The 15,686-nt window shown below is 47.9% G+C and overlaps 1 protein-coding gene and 1 long non-coding RNA gene across 2 annotated transcripts; both read right to left on the bottom strand.

Annotated features, from left to right (window-relative positions):
* Nucleotides 1-1,838: 1,838 nt before the first annotated feature.
* RPL28 (ribosomal protein L28) lies at nucleotides 1,839-8,447 on the bottom strand. Its single transcript, XM_085045474.1, has 5 exons — nucleotides 8,312-8,447; nucleotides 8,028-8,113; nucleotides 5,492-5,615; nucleotides 3,743-3,861; nucleotides 1,839-1,968 (listed from the first exon to the last, which is right to left on the bottom strand). Exons 2-5 carry the CDS (start codon nucleotides 8,106-8,108, stop codon nucleotides 1,879-1,881), a joined length of 414 nt encoding a protein of 137 aa, XP_084901600.1. The 5' UTR covers nucleotides 8,109-8,113; nucleotides 8,312-8,447; the 3' UTR covers nucleotides 1,839-1,878.
* Nucleotides 8,448-9,539: 1,092 nt separating this feature from the next.
* Nucleotides 9,540-14,305, bottom strand: LOC146422891 (uncharacterized). Its single transcript, XR_014847790.1, has 4 exons — nucleotides 14,154-14,305; nucleotides 11,019-11,487; nucleotides 10,579-10,699; nucleotides 9,540-10,419 (listed from the first exon to the last, which is right to left on the bottom strand). It is a non-coding gene; the product is annotated as an uncharacterized LOC146422891 (long non-coding RNA).
* Between the last annotated feature and the right edge of the window lie 1,381 nt (nucleotides 14,306-15,686).

Raw genomic sequence — 15,686 nt, 5'->3', positions numbered from 1 at the left:
ACCTGGAAAATAAAGGCGTTGGATCTATGAGGCAATTTTGGGGTGTGACGGAGAAACTTGAGGGGAAAAGGGTGGGAAATGTGAGGGGAAAATGTGGGAAACATGAAGGGAAAAAGGAGAGAAATGTGAGGGGAAAAGGTGAGGATAATGAGGGGGAAAGGTGGGAAATGTGAGGGGAAAATGTGAGGGGAAAAGGGAGGGAAACATGAGGAGAAAATGTGGGAAAAGTGAGGGGAAAATGGAGGGAACAGTGAGGGGAAAATGAAGGGAAAAGTGAGGGGAATGTAAAGGGAAAATGAAGGAAAAAGTGAGGAGAATGTGAGAGGAGAATGTGAGGGGAAAATGTGAGGGGAAAATGGAGGGAAAACTACGGGGAAAAAGCGGGAAACATGAAGCGAAAAGGGAGAGAAATGTGAGGGGAAAAGGTGGGAAATGTGAGGGGGAAATGTGAGGGGAAAATGTGAGGGGAAAATGTGAGGGGAAAATGTGAGGGGAATGTGGAGGGAAAAGTGAGGGGAATATGAGGGGAAAAGGGAAGGAAATGTGAGGGGGAAATGGAGAGAAACATGAGGGGGAAAAAAGAGTGGGAAACTTTGAGGGGGAAAAAAGAGCGGGAAACTGTGAGGGGGAAAAAAGAGCGGGAAACTGTGAGGTGAAAATGGAGGGAAATGTGAGGGGGAAAGGTGGGAAAGGTGAGGGAAAAAGGAAGAGAAACCTGAGGGGAAAAAAGGTGGGAAAGGTGAGGGGAAAAAGGGCAGAAAACGTGAGGGGAAAAGGGAGGGAAATGTGAGGGGAAAAGGGCAGAAAATGTGGGGGGAAAGTAGGGAAAAAATGTGGGAAACATGAAGGGGAAAGGGTAGGAAACATGAGAGGATAAAAGGGTGGGAAATGTGAGGAGAAAAGGTGAGGATGGTAAGGGGAAAAGGTGGGAAAGGTGAGGGGAATGTGAGGGGGAAATGTGAGGGGAAAACGGAGGTAAACATGAGGGGAAAATGGAGGGAAACATAAGGGGAAAGGGTGGGAAACATGAAGGGAAAAGGGAGAGAAATGTGAGGGGAAAAGGTGAGGATGGTGAGGGGAAAAAGTGGGAAACATGAGTGGAAAATGGAGGGAAAGTTGAGGGGGGAAAGGATGGGAAATGTGAGGGGAAAAGGGAGAGAAAGGTGAAGAGAAAAAGGGCAGAAAACGTGAGGGGAAAGGCAGGGAAACGTGAAGGGGAAAAGGTGGAAAATGTGAGGGGAAAGTTGGGGGGAAAAGGGAGGAAGTTGTGAGGGAAAATGGAGGGAAATGCGAGGGGAGAAAAGGGTGGGAAATGTGAGGGGAAGAGGGCAGGAAAGGTGAGGGGAAAATGGAGGAAAATGTGAGGAGAAAAAGGTGGGAAATGTGTGGGGAAAATGGAGGGCAACCTAAGGGGGAAATGGTGGGAAATGTGAGGGGAAAAAGGACAGAAAATATGAGGGGAAAAAGAACAGGAAAGGAGGGAAAAAAGTGGGAGACATGAGGGGAAAAGGGAGAGAAACATGAGGGGGAAAAGGCAGGAAATGTGAGGGGAAAATGGAGGGGAAGGTGAGGGGGGAAGGCAGAAAAGGAGGGAAAAAAAGTGGCAAACGTGAAGAGAAAAGGGTAGGAAACATAAACAAGGGAAAAGGATGGCAAACGTGAGGGGAAAAGTGTGAAACATGAAGGGAAAATGGAGGGGAATGTGAGGATAAAATGGTGGAAAATGTGAGGGGAAAAGGGCAGAAAACGTGAGGTGAAAAGGGTGAAAAATGGGTAAAAACGGGGAAAATGTGCTCCCCAATTCCCCAGGTGCCCTTTCCCCAAAATGAAGTGCAGAATTAGGAAGCTGCAGAGTAATTTTATTGATTTCTGGGTTCCTCAAGGGGCCTTGGCTGCCCTCACCCTCTTCTTCCTCACCACGACAGGTTTTTGGCTGCGCAGGATGGCGCTGGCTCGGCGGAGAGCGGCCTGGAGGGGAAAAAAATGGGGAAAATTAATGGGAAATGGGGGAAAAAATGGGAAAAAAACTGGGAAAATGAGGGGAAAGGGAGGTGAAAACGGTGGGGAATGTGAGGGGGAAATGTGAGGGGAAAATGGAGAAAAAAGGGAGGAGGAAAAGGGTGGGAAATGTGAGGGGGGAAAAAGTAGAAAATGTGAGGGAGAAATTGAGAGAAATGTGAGGGGAAAGGGTGGAAAATGTGAGGGGAAAAAGCTAGAAAAATGAGGGAAAAGGAAGGAAAATGTGAGGGGAAAGGGTGGGGAATGTGAGGGGAAAAAAAGCTGGAAAAAAGAGGAAAAAGGGAAAAAAAATATAAGGGGAAAACGGTGGGAAATGTGAGGGGAAGATGGGTGGAAAAATGAGAATAAAGGGAGATAAATGTAAAGGGAAAAGAGTGGCCTGGAGGGGAAAACTGGGGAAAATTAATGGGAAATGGGGGAAAAACTGGGAAAATGAGGGGAAAAGGGTGGGGAATGTGAGGGGAAAATATTGGGAAATATGAGGGGAAAATGGAGGGAAAAGGGAGGGGAAAAGGGTGGGAAATGTGAGTGGAAAAAAGGCTGAAAATATTAGGAAAAAGGGAGGAAAATGTAAAGGGAAAAGGGTGGGAAATGTGAGGAGAAATAGATGGGAAAGGTGAGGGGAAAAGGGTGGGGAAAATGATGGAAAATGTGAGGAGAAAATGGAGAGAAATGTGAGGGGAAAAAAGCTGGAAAAATGAGGAAAAAGGGAGGAAAATGTGAGGGGAAAAGAGTGGGAAATGTGAGGGGAAAATGGGTGGAAAAATGAGGAAAAAGGGAGGAAAATGTAAAGGGAAAATGGCAGGAAAGGTGAGGGGAAAATGAGGAAAATGTGGGGAGAAAAAGTGGAAAATGTGAGGGGAAAAGGGTGGGAAATGTGAGCAGAAAAAAGGCTGGAAAAACGAGGAAAAAGGGAGGAAAATGTGAGGGGAAAATGGAAGGAAACGTGAGGGGGAAAGGGTGGGAAATGTGAAGGGAAAAGGTGTAAATAATTCCCTGAATTATCCCTCTGAGCTCTCACCAAAAATTTGGGGATCAACCCCAGTTTTGGGGGTGAAGCTTTGGGTCTTTTGGGTTTTTTGTTATCAAACCCACACATTTTTTGTTAAAAACCCACAAATCCACAGCTTTCTGGGTCCCTCCACGGTTTTGGGGTAACTCCCAAATTTTTAGGGTAACTCCTAAATTTTTGGGATAACTCCTAAATTTTTAAGGTAACTCCTAAATTTTTGGGGTAACTCCCAAATTTCTTGGCTTAACTCCCAAATTTTTGGGTTAACTCCCAAATATCTGGGCTAACTCCCAAATATTTAGGGTAACCCCCAAATTTTTGGGGTAACTCCCAAATTTCTTGGCTTAACTCCCAAATTTTTGGGTTAACTCCCAAATATCTGGGCTAACTCCCAAATATTTAGGGTAACCCCCCAATTTTTGGGGTAACTCCCAAATTCCTTAGTTTAACTCCTAAATTTTTGGGTTAACTCCTAAATTTTTGAGGTAACTCCCAAATATTTAGGGTAACCCCCAAATTTTTGGGCTAACTCCCAAATTTTTGGGAACCCTCCATGAAATCCTCCTCCTAACGCTTCCCACCCTCCTGCGTGCTTCGCAACCCAAATTTTCCAACCTTCCCAAATTTCTGGGATTCTCCCTGCTTTGGTGACACTCCCCCCCGAATTTTGGGGACCCCACCCCAAAATTTTGGGGATTTGGGGCTCCTCACCATGCGCAGGTCCCTCCTGTATCTATTTTTGCTGATCAGATGCCTCAGGCTCTGCAGAGATCCTCGAGCATCACGGCGAATCCTCACCCTGATGTAGGACGAGGCTGGTTTGCGCTGGCCTGGGGGGACAAAAAATGGGATTTTTTAAACATTTTCCTCCCTTTTTCCAGCCTTTTTTGCCCCTCGTGTTTCCCATCCTCTTCCCCTCACATTTTCCTTTTATTCCTCATTTTTCCAGCCTTTTTTCCCCTCACTTTTTCCACCCTTTTCCCTCACAAATTTTTTTTCCTCATTTTTCCAGCCTTTTTTCCCCCTCACCTTTCCCACCCTTTTCCCCTCACTTTTCCCTCCCTCCTCTCCTCACATTTTCTCCTTTTTCCCCCATTTTTCCAGCCTTTTTCCCCCTCACATTTTCCTTTTCTTCCCCATTTTTCCCCCCAAATTCCTCTTTTTTTCACCCCAAATTTCCCATTTTTCCCCCAAATTCCCAATTTCCCCCCCAAATTCCCAATTTTCACCTAAATTTCCCATTTTCTCCCCAAATTTTCCACCTTTTTCCCCCAAATTCCCCATTGTCCCCCCAAATTCCCCATTTTCCCCCAAATTTCCCATTTTTCCACCCAAAATTCCCATTTCCCCCTCAAAATTCCCTTTTTTCCCCTCTAAATTCCCATTTTCCTCCCCAAAATTCCCATTTTCCCCCAAATATCCCATTTTCCCCACAATTTCCCCATTTCCCCCAAATTCCCCATTTTCCCCCAAATTCCCACATTTTCCCCCAAATTCCCACATTTTCCCCCAAATTCCCCATTTTCCCCCATATTTCCTATTTTTCCCTTCACCTTTCCTTTTTCCCCCAAATTCCCATTTCCCCCAAATTTCCCATTTTCCCCCAAATTCCCCATTTCCCCACAAATTTCTCTTTTTTTCCCCCAAATTCCCCATTTTGCCCCCCAAATTCCCCATTTCCCCAAATTCCCACATTTTTTCCCCAAATTTCCACATTTTCCCCCAGATTTCCAAATTTCCCCCAAATTCCCCATTTTTCCCCTAAATGTCCACATTTTCCCCCAAATTTCCCATTTTCCCCCAAATTTCCCATTTTCCCCCAAATATCCCATTTATTCCCCCAAATTCCCCATTTTCCCCCAAATTCCCCAATTTCCAACCCACCTGCTCATTTTTTCAGCACCACGATCCCTTCCCCCCAAATTTCCCATTTTGCCCCCAAATTCCCACATTTCCCCATAAATTTCCTACTTTTCCCTTCACGTTTCCTACTTTTTTACCCCCAAATTTCCCATTTTCCCCCAAATTCCCCATTTTTACCCCCAAATTCCCCATTTTACCCCTTAAATTTCCCATTTTACCCCTCAAATTCCCCATTTTCCCCCAAATTCCCCAATTTCCAACCCACCTGCTCGTTTTTTCAGCACCACGATCCCTTCCCCCAATTTCCATTTTGCCCCAAATTCCCACATTTTCCCTCCCAAATTCCCCATTTCCCCCAAATTTCCCATTTTACCCTTAAATTCCCCAAATTCCCACATTTTCCCCCAAATTTCCTATTTTTCCCTTCACGTTTCCTACTTTTTTACCCCCAAATTTCCCATTTTCCCCCAAAATTCCCATTTTTACCCCCAAATTCCCCATTTTACCCCTTAAATTTCCCATTTTTTCCCCTCAAATTCCCCAAATTCCCCATTTTTCCCCCAAAATTTCCCATTTTTCTCCAATTTCCCAGCCCACCTGCTCGTTTTTTCAGCACCACCACGATCCCTTTCCCGTCAGGCGCCGGCTCCACTCCAACAGTTTTACGGTGAATTAATCCGTTGTAGCGAAAGGAATTCCTGGCTTTGAGGTTGTTGGGTTCCTGCAGGATTTTGGGGGAATTTATGGGAAATTTGGGGTGATTTTATGGGGATTTTGGGGGGATTTTATGGGATTTTTGGGGGGATTTTAGGGGAATTTATGGGAATTTTGGGGTTATTTTTACGGTGAATTAATCCGTTGTAGCGAAAGGAATTCCTGGCTTTGAGGTTGTTGGGTTCCTGCAGGATTTTGGGGGATTTATGGGAATTTTGGGGGGATTTTATGGGGATTTTGGGAGGATTTTATGGGAATTTTGGGGTGATTTTGAGGGGATTTATGGGAATTTTGGGGTTATTTTTACGGTGAATTAATCCGTTGTAGCGAAAGGAATTCCTGGCTTTGAGGTTGTTGGGTTCCTGCAGGGAATTTGGGGGAATTTATGGGAAATTTGGAGTGAATTTTGGGTGATTTTGCAGGAATTTTGAGGGGATTTTATGGGATTTTTTAGGGAATTTATGGGAATTTTGGGGTTATTTTTACAGTGAATTAATCTGTGGTAGTGAAAGGAATTCCTGGCTTTGAGGTTGTTGGGTTCCTGCAGGATTTTGGGGGATTTATGGGAATTTTGGGGTGATTTTATTGGGATTCTTTGGGGGGATTTTGGATTATGAGAGGATTTTGGGGGAATTTGGGGAATTTGGGTGGATTTTGAGGGAATTTGGAGAGGATTTTGAGGGAATTATGAGGGGATTTTATGGGAATTTTATGGGAATTTTGGGGTGATTTTATGGGATTTTTGGGGGGATTTATGGGGATTTTGGGGTGATTTTATGGGGATTTTGGGGGGATTTTATGGGAATTTTGGGGTGATTTTATGGGATTTTTGGGGAATTTATGGGAATTTTGGGGTTATTTTTACAGTGAATTAATCCATTGTAGCGAAAGGAATTCCTGGCTTTGAGGTTGTTGGGTTCCTGCAGGGAATTTGGGGGAATTTATGGGAATTTTGGGGGGATTTTGTGAGATTTTTGGGATTTTGAGATTTATGGGAATTTTGAGGTGATTTTATGGGGATTTTGGGGGGATTTTATGGGATTTTTGGGGTGATTTTGAGGGGATTTATGGGAATTTTGGGGTTATTTTTACGGTAAATTAATCCGTTGTAGCGAAAGGAATTCCTGGCTTTGAGGTTGTTGGGTTCCTGCAGGATTTTGGGGGAATTTATGGGAATTTTGGAGTGATTTTATAGGAAATTTTGGGGGATTGTGAGGGGATTATGAGAGGATTTTGGGGGAATTTAGGGGGGAATATGAGGGAATTTTCGGCGGATTTTGGGGGAATTTGGAGAGGATTTTGAGGGAATTATGAGGGGATTTTATGGGAAATTTGGGGTGATTTTGAGGGGATTTTTGAGGGATTTTATGGGAATTTTGGGGGAAATATGAGGGAATTTTGAGGGGATTTTATGGGAAATTTGGGGGGGATTTTATGGGAATTTTGGGGGATTTTTAGGAAATTTGGGGGATTTTATGAAATTTTTGGGGGGATTTTATGGGAATTTTGGGGGAATTTTGAGGGAATTATGAGGGGTTTTGGGGTTATTTTGAGGGAATTTTGGGGGATTATGAGAGAATTTTGAGGGGATTGTGGGAGGATAATGATGGGATTTTGAGGGAATTTTGGGGGAATAATGAGGGAATTTAGTGGGGATTTAGTGAGAATTTTGAGGGAATTGTTAGGGAATTTTGGGGGGATTGTCAGGGGATTTTGAGGGAATTTTGGGGCAATTTTGGAGTGATTGTGAGGGAATTTTGAAAGGATTCTGGGGTTATTTTGAGGGAATTTTCGGGGGATTGTGAGGGAATTTTGAGGGGATTGGGGGAGGGATAATGAGGGGATTTTGAGGGAATTTTAGGGGGGAGTATGCAGGGATTTTAGGGGAATAATGAGGGAATTCTGGGGGGGTTTTGGGGGAATTGTGAGGGAATTTTGAGGAGATTTTGGGGTGATTGTGAGGGAATTGTGAGACATTGGAGAGATTGTAAAGGGATTTTTAAGGGAATTTTGGGGGAATTATGAAGAGATTTTGGGGGAATTATGAGAGGATTTTGGGGGGAATAGGAGGGAATTTTGGGGGGGATTTTATGGGAAATTTGGGAGGATTATGAGGGAATTTTAGGGGAAATTTGAAGGAATTTTGAGGAGATTTTGGGGATCACTGCGAGGTCCCTGTGGGGCTGTGGTGGCACCAGCGACCCCTTTTTGGCTTTTAATGAGGGTTTATTGGGCGCTTAGAGCATTTTTTTGGTGATTTTTGGGGCTTACGGGGATTAGAGCAAAGGCCTCATAGGCTCTAGTGGAACCTGCGACGCTTTTTGGGTATCAAAACCCCCATTTTGGTGCTCGGAAAGTCCCAAAATGTCCCCAAACCCTCTCCCCGCTCCCCATTCCGCTGTGTCCCCTCGGCACTGACGGTGCTGTAGGTCTGGTTGTTCCTCTTCAGCAGGAAACTGGAACAATTCCGCACCACCATCCACTGCAGATGGGCCGACATGGCGCCTGCGGGGATCGGGAAAAGCGCAGGGAAATGCCTCAGCACTTTCGCCACACCCTGACCGCGAATTGCGGCTTTTCACCCCTCCGATCGCACCGCCCCGCGTTCCCCCCGCCCTTAGGGAGTCTCCCCGGGGTTGAAAATCCCTCTCCCGGTACCGGAATCCCCGCTAGGCCTCCCCAACCCGGAGCCCCACGCCGCACCTCCGCTCCTCACGGCCGCCGGAAACGGAAAGAACGAGCTGCGCCTCGGGAAGGTCCGCCCCCTCAGTAAGCTCCGCCCACTTTCCGGCGATCTCCGCTCCAATTGGTCAATCTCCGCCCCTCCCGCTTGGCGATCTCGTCTCTGATTGGTCAATCTCCTCCCCGCGCTCGGTTCTCTCCGCCATCACTCGGGAATTTCCGTCACTCCTGTCAATCTCCGCCTCCCTTCGGGATTTTCCGGTTCTCTTCGGGATTCTCCGCCCCCTCTCCGAACGTGAGTTCGGAATCTTTCGGCTTCGTTCGGCAGTTTCCGGAAAGGGCGCGGGGCTTGAGCTGCTTCCCGCGCTTTTTGAGTGGAGACAGGTGAGGGAGAAAAGCGTGAAAATGGTGAAAATGGTGAAAATTGGGGTTTTTTTGAGAGGTTTTGAGGTTCGGTGGGAGATATTGGGGGTCTGGGAGGGAATTTGGAGGTTATTGAGGGTTTCTGAGGGGGTCTGGGAGGGGATTTGGAGATCTGTGAGGGGAATTGGGATCTGTGAGGGGAATTTGGGGATCTCTGAGGGGATTGGGGATCTGTGAGGGGAATTTCGGATCTATGAGGGAATTTGGGGATCTGTGAGGGGAATTTGGGATCTCTGAGGGGATTGGCGATCTGTGAGGGGAATTTAGGGGATCTCTGAGGGGAATTTGGGGATCTGTGAGGGGAATTTGGGATCTCTGAGGGGATTGGCGATCTGTGAGGGGAATTTAGGGGATCTGTGAGGGGAATTTGGGATCTCTGAGGGGAATTTGGGATCTCTGAGGGGATTTAGGGGATCTGTGAGGGGAATTGGGATCCGTGAGGGGATTTGGGAGATCTGTGAGGGGATTTGGGGATCTGTGAGGGGATTTGGGGGATCTGTGAGGGGATTTCAGGATCTGAGGGAATTTGGGGATCTGTGAGGGGAATTTCAGATCTCTGAGGGGATTTAGGGGATCTGTGAGGGGAATTTGGGATCTCTGAGGGGAATTTGGGGGATCTGTGAAGGGATTTGGGGGATCTGTGGGTATCTCTAAGATTTGGGGATTCTGAAGGGTGATGAGAGGCCATGTGTGGGCTTTTTTTAAGGTTTTTCTAAGTTTGGTAGAACTAGCCGAGAAGACATAAAAACAGACATTCTGGAAGTCTCTCCTGCACTCAGGAAAGCTTTGCCATATTTACCCTCAAAAAACCCAACTTTTTAACGCCTTTAAAACTTTTTACAAACTTTATTTCAGCAATTTACAAATTTTACAAACCAAAGCAGTTAAGGGCTTATTGGCAGAGGTTTACATTTCATGAACATTCAAACCTGTAATGATCAATAATTCCTCACTCCTCATAATATTTAACCCCCACTTAAATATATTTTCTCCAGATAAAAATGGTTTCAATAAATTGCCAAACTTGCTGCTTTCTTCATCTCATGTGCTGAAGTTAAAAACTGCCCTGCTTGGGATTTACTACAAAAAGCTTATTGGAAACAAGCAGAAAAGTGACTTCAAAGCTTCAGAAAAACCATTTGAAACAGAAAAGCTATTTGAAAGTATTGCTTAGCAAAAGGGTGAATGAATCCCAAACCCCCAAGCAGGGAGGGGGATTTGGGGAAGCTCTTGGGCTGCACTCCCTCTGATCAATTAGCTACACTGTTAATTAGTGCAGGAATGCAGGGTGATGGATATGGCTTGGCTCAAGAATTGTCTCAGAAACCATCCAAATCCAAATACGGCGCAAACCAGGCAAACTACGCCAACAATCTTCGCGGAAACCACTACAGCATTCCTTACAGCAGTTATGGCTGCCCCAAGTCTTCGTAAGAAGTCTAACGTTTTGGGAAGGAACATTATTAACTTCCCCCAACGCCACCAGGAGGGCTCAGACTCAGGTTTAGCATCCCCCTCGGATGAGCTGCTGCACCCCCTTTGCTCTTCCCCCCCTGGGGAGGATTTGGGGACCTCCTCCTCACTTTGGGGGGACTCAGACTGGGTTTTGTCCCTCTTCTTCCTCTCCCTCACTGTGGGTGTTTCATTCTCCTGAGGCTTCGCTGACATCTCCTGCTCCTCCTGGTGCTTTGAGAGCTCCTCGGTCACTTTGTCCTCCACGGAGGTGGCAGCACCTGGGGGGGGGGGCAAAAAGGGGAGGGGTCAGTTGGGGAAGGACCCCTGGGGACCCCCAAACCCCTCTGAGTGTCCCCCCTGTCCCCTGGGCACCCCCCGAGCCCCCAGACCCCTGGGTTGTCCTTCCCCACCCTCTGTACTTTGGCGGTGCCTCTGGGTGATGTGCTGCGGCTCCTCACAGAACATACTGCAGCTCGAAATGAGATCGTTGAGGGTCATTGTCTTCTCCAGGTCGCAGCAGATGTCACAGTTCTGTAGGGACAGGCAGCTCTGGGGTGACCAGGGGGTGTCACAGCTCGGGATGTCCCCAGGGCAGGCTGAGGAACGCCCGTTTGTCCCCTCCCTGCCATCCCCACACTGCTGAGACCCCCCGATGGAGACCCCCTCCCCGATGTCCCCAACCCCTCCTCAGCCCTTTTCCCACCCAAACTGGGGACCCTCAGCACCAGACCCACCCTGTCCCACCCCTTTTCCCAGTTTAGGACCCCCACACCCCCTTTCCTGCTGGAATTCAGGGTCCTTCCCCCCTTTTCCCTCTCCCACCCCAAATCAGTTTTTTCCCCAATTTTACCGAGTTCGTGCTCTTCCCCTTGCACACCGCCTCACAGATTCTGTTGACCCGGTCCAAGTCGGGCAGCACACATGGCACTTTGGTTTTGTTTCCTTTGACATCACATGTGGCCATGGGGACACGCCTTGGGGTCTTACGGGATTTGGGGCTTGGGGTCTTACGGGATTTGGGGCTTTTGGGAGCCCGGGAGGACATTTGGGGCTCTGGGGAGTCTGTGCGGTTCACTGGTATTACGGGTACGAAGTCCACTGAGGGCATTTGGGTTATGAGGGTCCCTAAGGGTATTTGGGTTGTGAGGTTCATTGGGAGCATTTGGGTTGCGAGGTTCACTGGGAACATTTGGGTTGCGAGGTTCATTGGGAGCATTTGGCTTGTTAGGGTCCCGGAGGAGTGTCCTGGGCTGAGCTAATTTCAAGGAGATCCCTCCGCGTTGCCTCCTTCAGGTTTCCAGTAACGCAGTAATCCCTTTCTGCCAAAAAGGAATGAAAGTTAAACGAGGAAAATGTTACACGTTGGTTTATCACAACGCAGAGTCCAAGAGAGGCGACAACCCAAAAGGTAAAAAATGGAGAGAGAAGAAATCTGCGGAGCTCAGCAGGAGCCGAGAGGAGAAGCAGCAGAGGGTGCAAGGCGGCAGTGGCTCCCTCGCGGAGCTGCCCCCTCGCGGAGCTGCCCTCTCGCGGAGCTGCCCCCTCGCGGAGCTGCCCCCTCGCGGAGCTGCCCCCTCGCGGAGCTGCCCCCTCGCGGAGCGGCCCCCTCGCGGACAGGTGCTCCACAGACCCCACAGAGAACCCCTGTGGACCCCATCAATCCCCTATAGAGCGCCACAGACCCCTTAAAAACCCCTATAGACCCTGCAAGGCCCCATAGACCCCTTATAGACACCATAAATCCCCTACAGAGCCCCACAGACCCCATAGAGAATCCCTCTGGACCCCATCAATCCCTTATAGAGCCCCACAGATCCCATAGAGAACCCCTGTGGACCCCATCAATCCCTTATAGAGCTCCACAGATCCCATATAGAACCCCATCGATCCCTGCAAGGCCCCACAGACCCTTACAGATCCCCTACAGACCCCCACAGATCCCCTACAGACCCCCACAGATCCCCTACAGACCCCCACAGATCCCCTACAGAACCCCACAGATCCCATACAGACCCCCACAGATCCCTCCAGGCTCCCACAGACCCCTATAGACTCCTCCAAACCCTCTATAAATCCCTATAGACATCCCTAAGCTCCCTAAAGATACCCTACAGAGCTGTACAGATCCCCTCAGAACCCTCTAGAGACCCTATAGATCCCTCCAGCCCCTCACACACCCCTATAGAGCCTATAGACCCCTTATAGCCCCACAGTGCCCCTACAGAACCCCTAAAGACCCTTCAGCCTCACACAGACCTGTCAGAGACTGAAATAATTCACGCCTCAAACGCTGATACAAAGTTTTGCTCATTATAACAAAAACCGTATAAAGAAGCTACAATCAAAGAAACCTCCCTGAAGATACCTGACTGGGACTTCGGGCTGCGAGTCAAACTGCTGATTTTAGACAAAGGGAAAGAAACCCTATTGTTCAATCACCTCAGGCTGAGGGAAAGGAATGCCTCCACAAAGGCCAAAGCCACCGGGTGCTCTGAGAATCACCCCCGGCTGAGTTTGGGGTGGAGCAGAGCAGAGATTTGCACAGAAGGCAAGTTTTACACAAACTGGAACCACCAACCCCAGCGGCCACACCCACGGGGATTTCACCTGAGAGGAAGCTGAGGGGAGTCACAACCCATCCCAGAGCCCCAAATGCCACAGCAGTGCAGGTGATGCAAGCAGAGTCTGCTGCTAGAGACTGTCCCCTGCCCTGGGGGACATGCTGGACATTGTCACCTGGCCTGAGGGGATATTAACCCTTGGGATTCTGTGCTTTTTTTGGGGGGAAAAACCACCACTGAGACCAGCTGGAGAAGATCAATGTGACATCGTTGGGATCCACGGATGGTGATGATTTCTCTTTCCCTCTTTCTGTCCTCCCCACCTCTTTTCCTACATCTTTTTCTCTCTTTTCTTCCCTCCCTCTCTCTCTCTCTCATATTTTTCTATCAAATAAAACCCATACTATTGACTGGCATATGGTCTCGTTTGCACCTTAATTCGGGCAGAGGGATTTCTAAAGAACCTCCATAATTGGATGATAACATTTTATTGGCGTAGCTGGCAGGATAACATTCTCTGACCCGAAGTGCCTTTCACAATACTATTGTCTTCTCTCATCAAATAATTCCATGTTCTTCCTTTAATACTATAGCTAACAAACATAAACACTACTTTTTTTAAAGGGTGGTAAGAGTTGTGATGACTCCATCCATAACAATTCCCTTAAACCACCTTTCTCTGACGGGTTGTGCACATTCTAGTTTGTTTAGACACTTAGAAATCTGACTGCAGCTTTCTCTGAGTGGATTGTGGAAACTGAAGTGTCATCTCCGGGAGGCCAGAAGTTGTAGCGAACTGATATGGGAGTTCTAATTCCCTTTTAGTGTCTTTTGTTGTGCGAGTCCAGAATTGGCAGGTTTTTGTCAGTCCTGAAGCCAATTCTGCTGCTGGTGTCTCGTGGGGAGACCTTCCTGTCTGTGGTTTCTAGTAAAAGCCTCTCCTTGGTGTTCTGTGCAGAGCTGTGAAGCTCCTGTTCGTGGTGTTGTGCAAAACCAAAAATCTCCTTTTTTTGAGGGGCTCCACGCCCCAACTTTGTGGTTTTTGTGTGTGTGTGTATTTTGTTGTAAAAAGCCAGGATTGACAAGTTTCACTCCTGAAGTCACTCCTGCAACTCTTGTCTTTTAAAAAACACCCTCCACCACCCTCCCCGCTCCAGTCTGGGGTTTGTGTGGAAAAATAGAATTGGTTCTAACCCCTCTAGGCCCCTATAGACCCCTCAGGCCCTTCGCCTCCCCTCCCCCCAACCCCCCTCAGGGCCTCCTAAACGACCCCAAAACCCCCTATAGCCCCCCAGAAACCCTCTACACATACCTTAACGCCCCTATTGATCCCCTAACGCAACCCTCCATCCCCTACAGACCCCTCCAGATCCCCCCAGGCCCTTCGCCTCCCCTCAGCGCCCTCAGGCTCCTCCCGCGCTCACCGCAGCCTCGCCGCCCGGGCGGGGAATCGCGATGGCGCCGCGACGGAGTGTCGCGAGAGTGAGTGTCGCGGGGGTCGCCGCCGCTTTCTCCTCCTCCTCCTTCCCTCTCCTCCTCTCTCCCTTCGCTCAGCGCCGACTCGACTGCCGCTTCACCCAAGATGGCGGCGTCTCCCTCAGGACGCCCTGCCCCGCCCTGCCCGCCGCCGCCGCGCGCTGATTGGCCGAGCCGCACGCCCGTCAGCGAACGGCGGCCGCTGATTGGTTCATGCGGGAGGAAGCGGGGAACGTGGACCATTCAAGGTCAACAATAAAAAGTGACCACCCAGAGACCTCAGGGTGACACTGAAGAAAAGGAAAAAAAAAACAATCCTAAAACCCTGGCTGCAGGAGAGTTAAAGACTCGCGTGAAAAATCCCACTTTTCAACGGTTTGGTTCTGATTTTTGAGACTTTGTTATTCCTGTAACCTGCTATAGACCTAGAGAGCACGTACTAGAAAGAAAATATGAAACATCAGCAGGGAAAATAATAACTTGAGACTGAGAACAGCCACCTCTGGGGCAGCTGCAGGTGGGAGGAGCTGAGGTAATACCTTGTATTTGTGGGTGCATTAGCACTTTCCAATCAAGCAACAGAATACACGCTGCATGGGTCTTGATTGAGTGTGAAAAATGTCAACAAAAGTGGTATTGCTCCTCACCCCATAGATGTAACCTGTGTCCTAAATGTAGCGAAGTATATCCTGATAAAATAAGTTTAAAGCCCGGTATTTTAAAATCACTTCGTGGAAAACAATACCTACTCCCAGAAATTTGAGAAATAAAAAGAGCATAACTGGGATAAGACTATAAAGATCTGCAAAACCAGGTTGGCCTGAAGGCAAAAGAAATTGGTAGAGTGAGAAATAGAAATGCCGAAAAGGGGAAGGGTAATAAGATTAGGAAACCACTCCCCAAAGTTCCTGAATTAAAGTCAAAAAGCCTAAGAAAGTGTGACTGCTGCCGAGAAGATCCAATATCTCACTGCTCCCTGCAACAGAGTGAGAGGCAGAGACACACTAAGAAGTGCTCAGACAACCAGGACTTACTACTGGGAAGTGCGTGTCCCACCAAATTTTGCCGGGGTAATTGGAAATAAATAATTAAGATAATAACTCTACCAATCTCTCTAAGTCTATGTCTTGGTTTGAAAGACAGGTGTCTGCCAAGAGAGGTTGAACCCTCCCTTAGAACAGAGAATGTGATTTTTTTTTTCCCTCCCTCCGAATTATTTAATTTTGTAAATCAAGGGCTGTGGCTAGCACAGGTCTTTCCCATGAGAAATCCTTTTGTGTTTTACAAATAAAGATAAGGTTTGGATGTTATTAAAAACAGGTCAGCGTCCGGCAGCTGTCATGGGAATAAAGCAGCTCTAAAGGCGGTGCTCCCAGAGAGCTTTGAAGTAAAGCTATTGGCCCAGCTCATCTCCCCTCCCATAATAATTCTGGAAAGTTCTCCTTTGTCTGCCTTTGCCGTGTTCTCTGATTGGAAAATTT

The sequence above is a fragment of the Lichenostomus cassidix genome, unplaced genomic scaffold (genome assembly GCF_008360975.1).
Source record: "Lichenostomus cassidix isolate B80296 unplaced genomic scaffold, HeHo_3.0 HiC_scaffold_38, whole genome shotgun sequence".
In the NCBI taxonomy this organism is placed as follows: domain Eukaryota; kingdom Metazoa; phylum Chordata; class Aves; order Passeriformes; family Meliphagidae; genus Lichenostomus; species Lichenostomus cassidix.
This window is presented reverse-complemented; position numbering and strand designations above follow the sequence as displayed.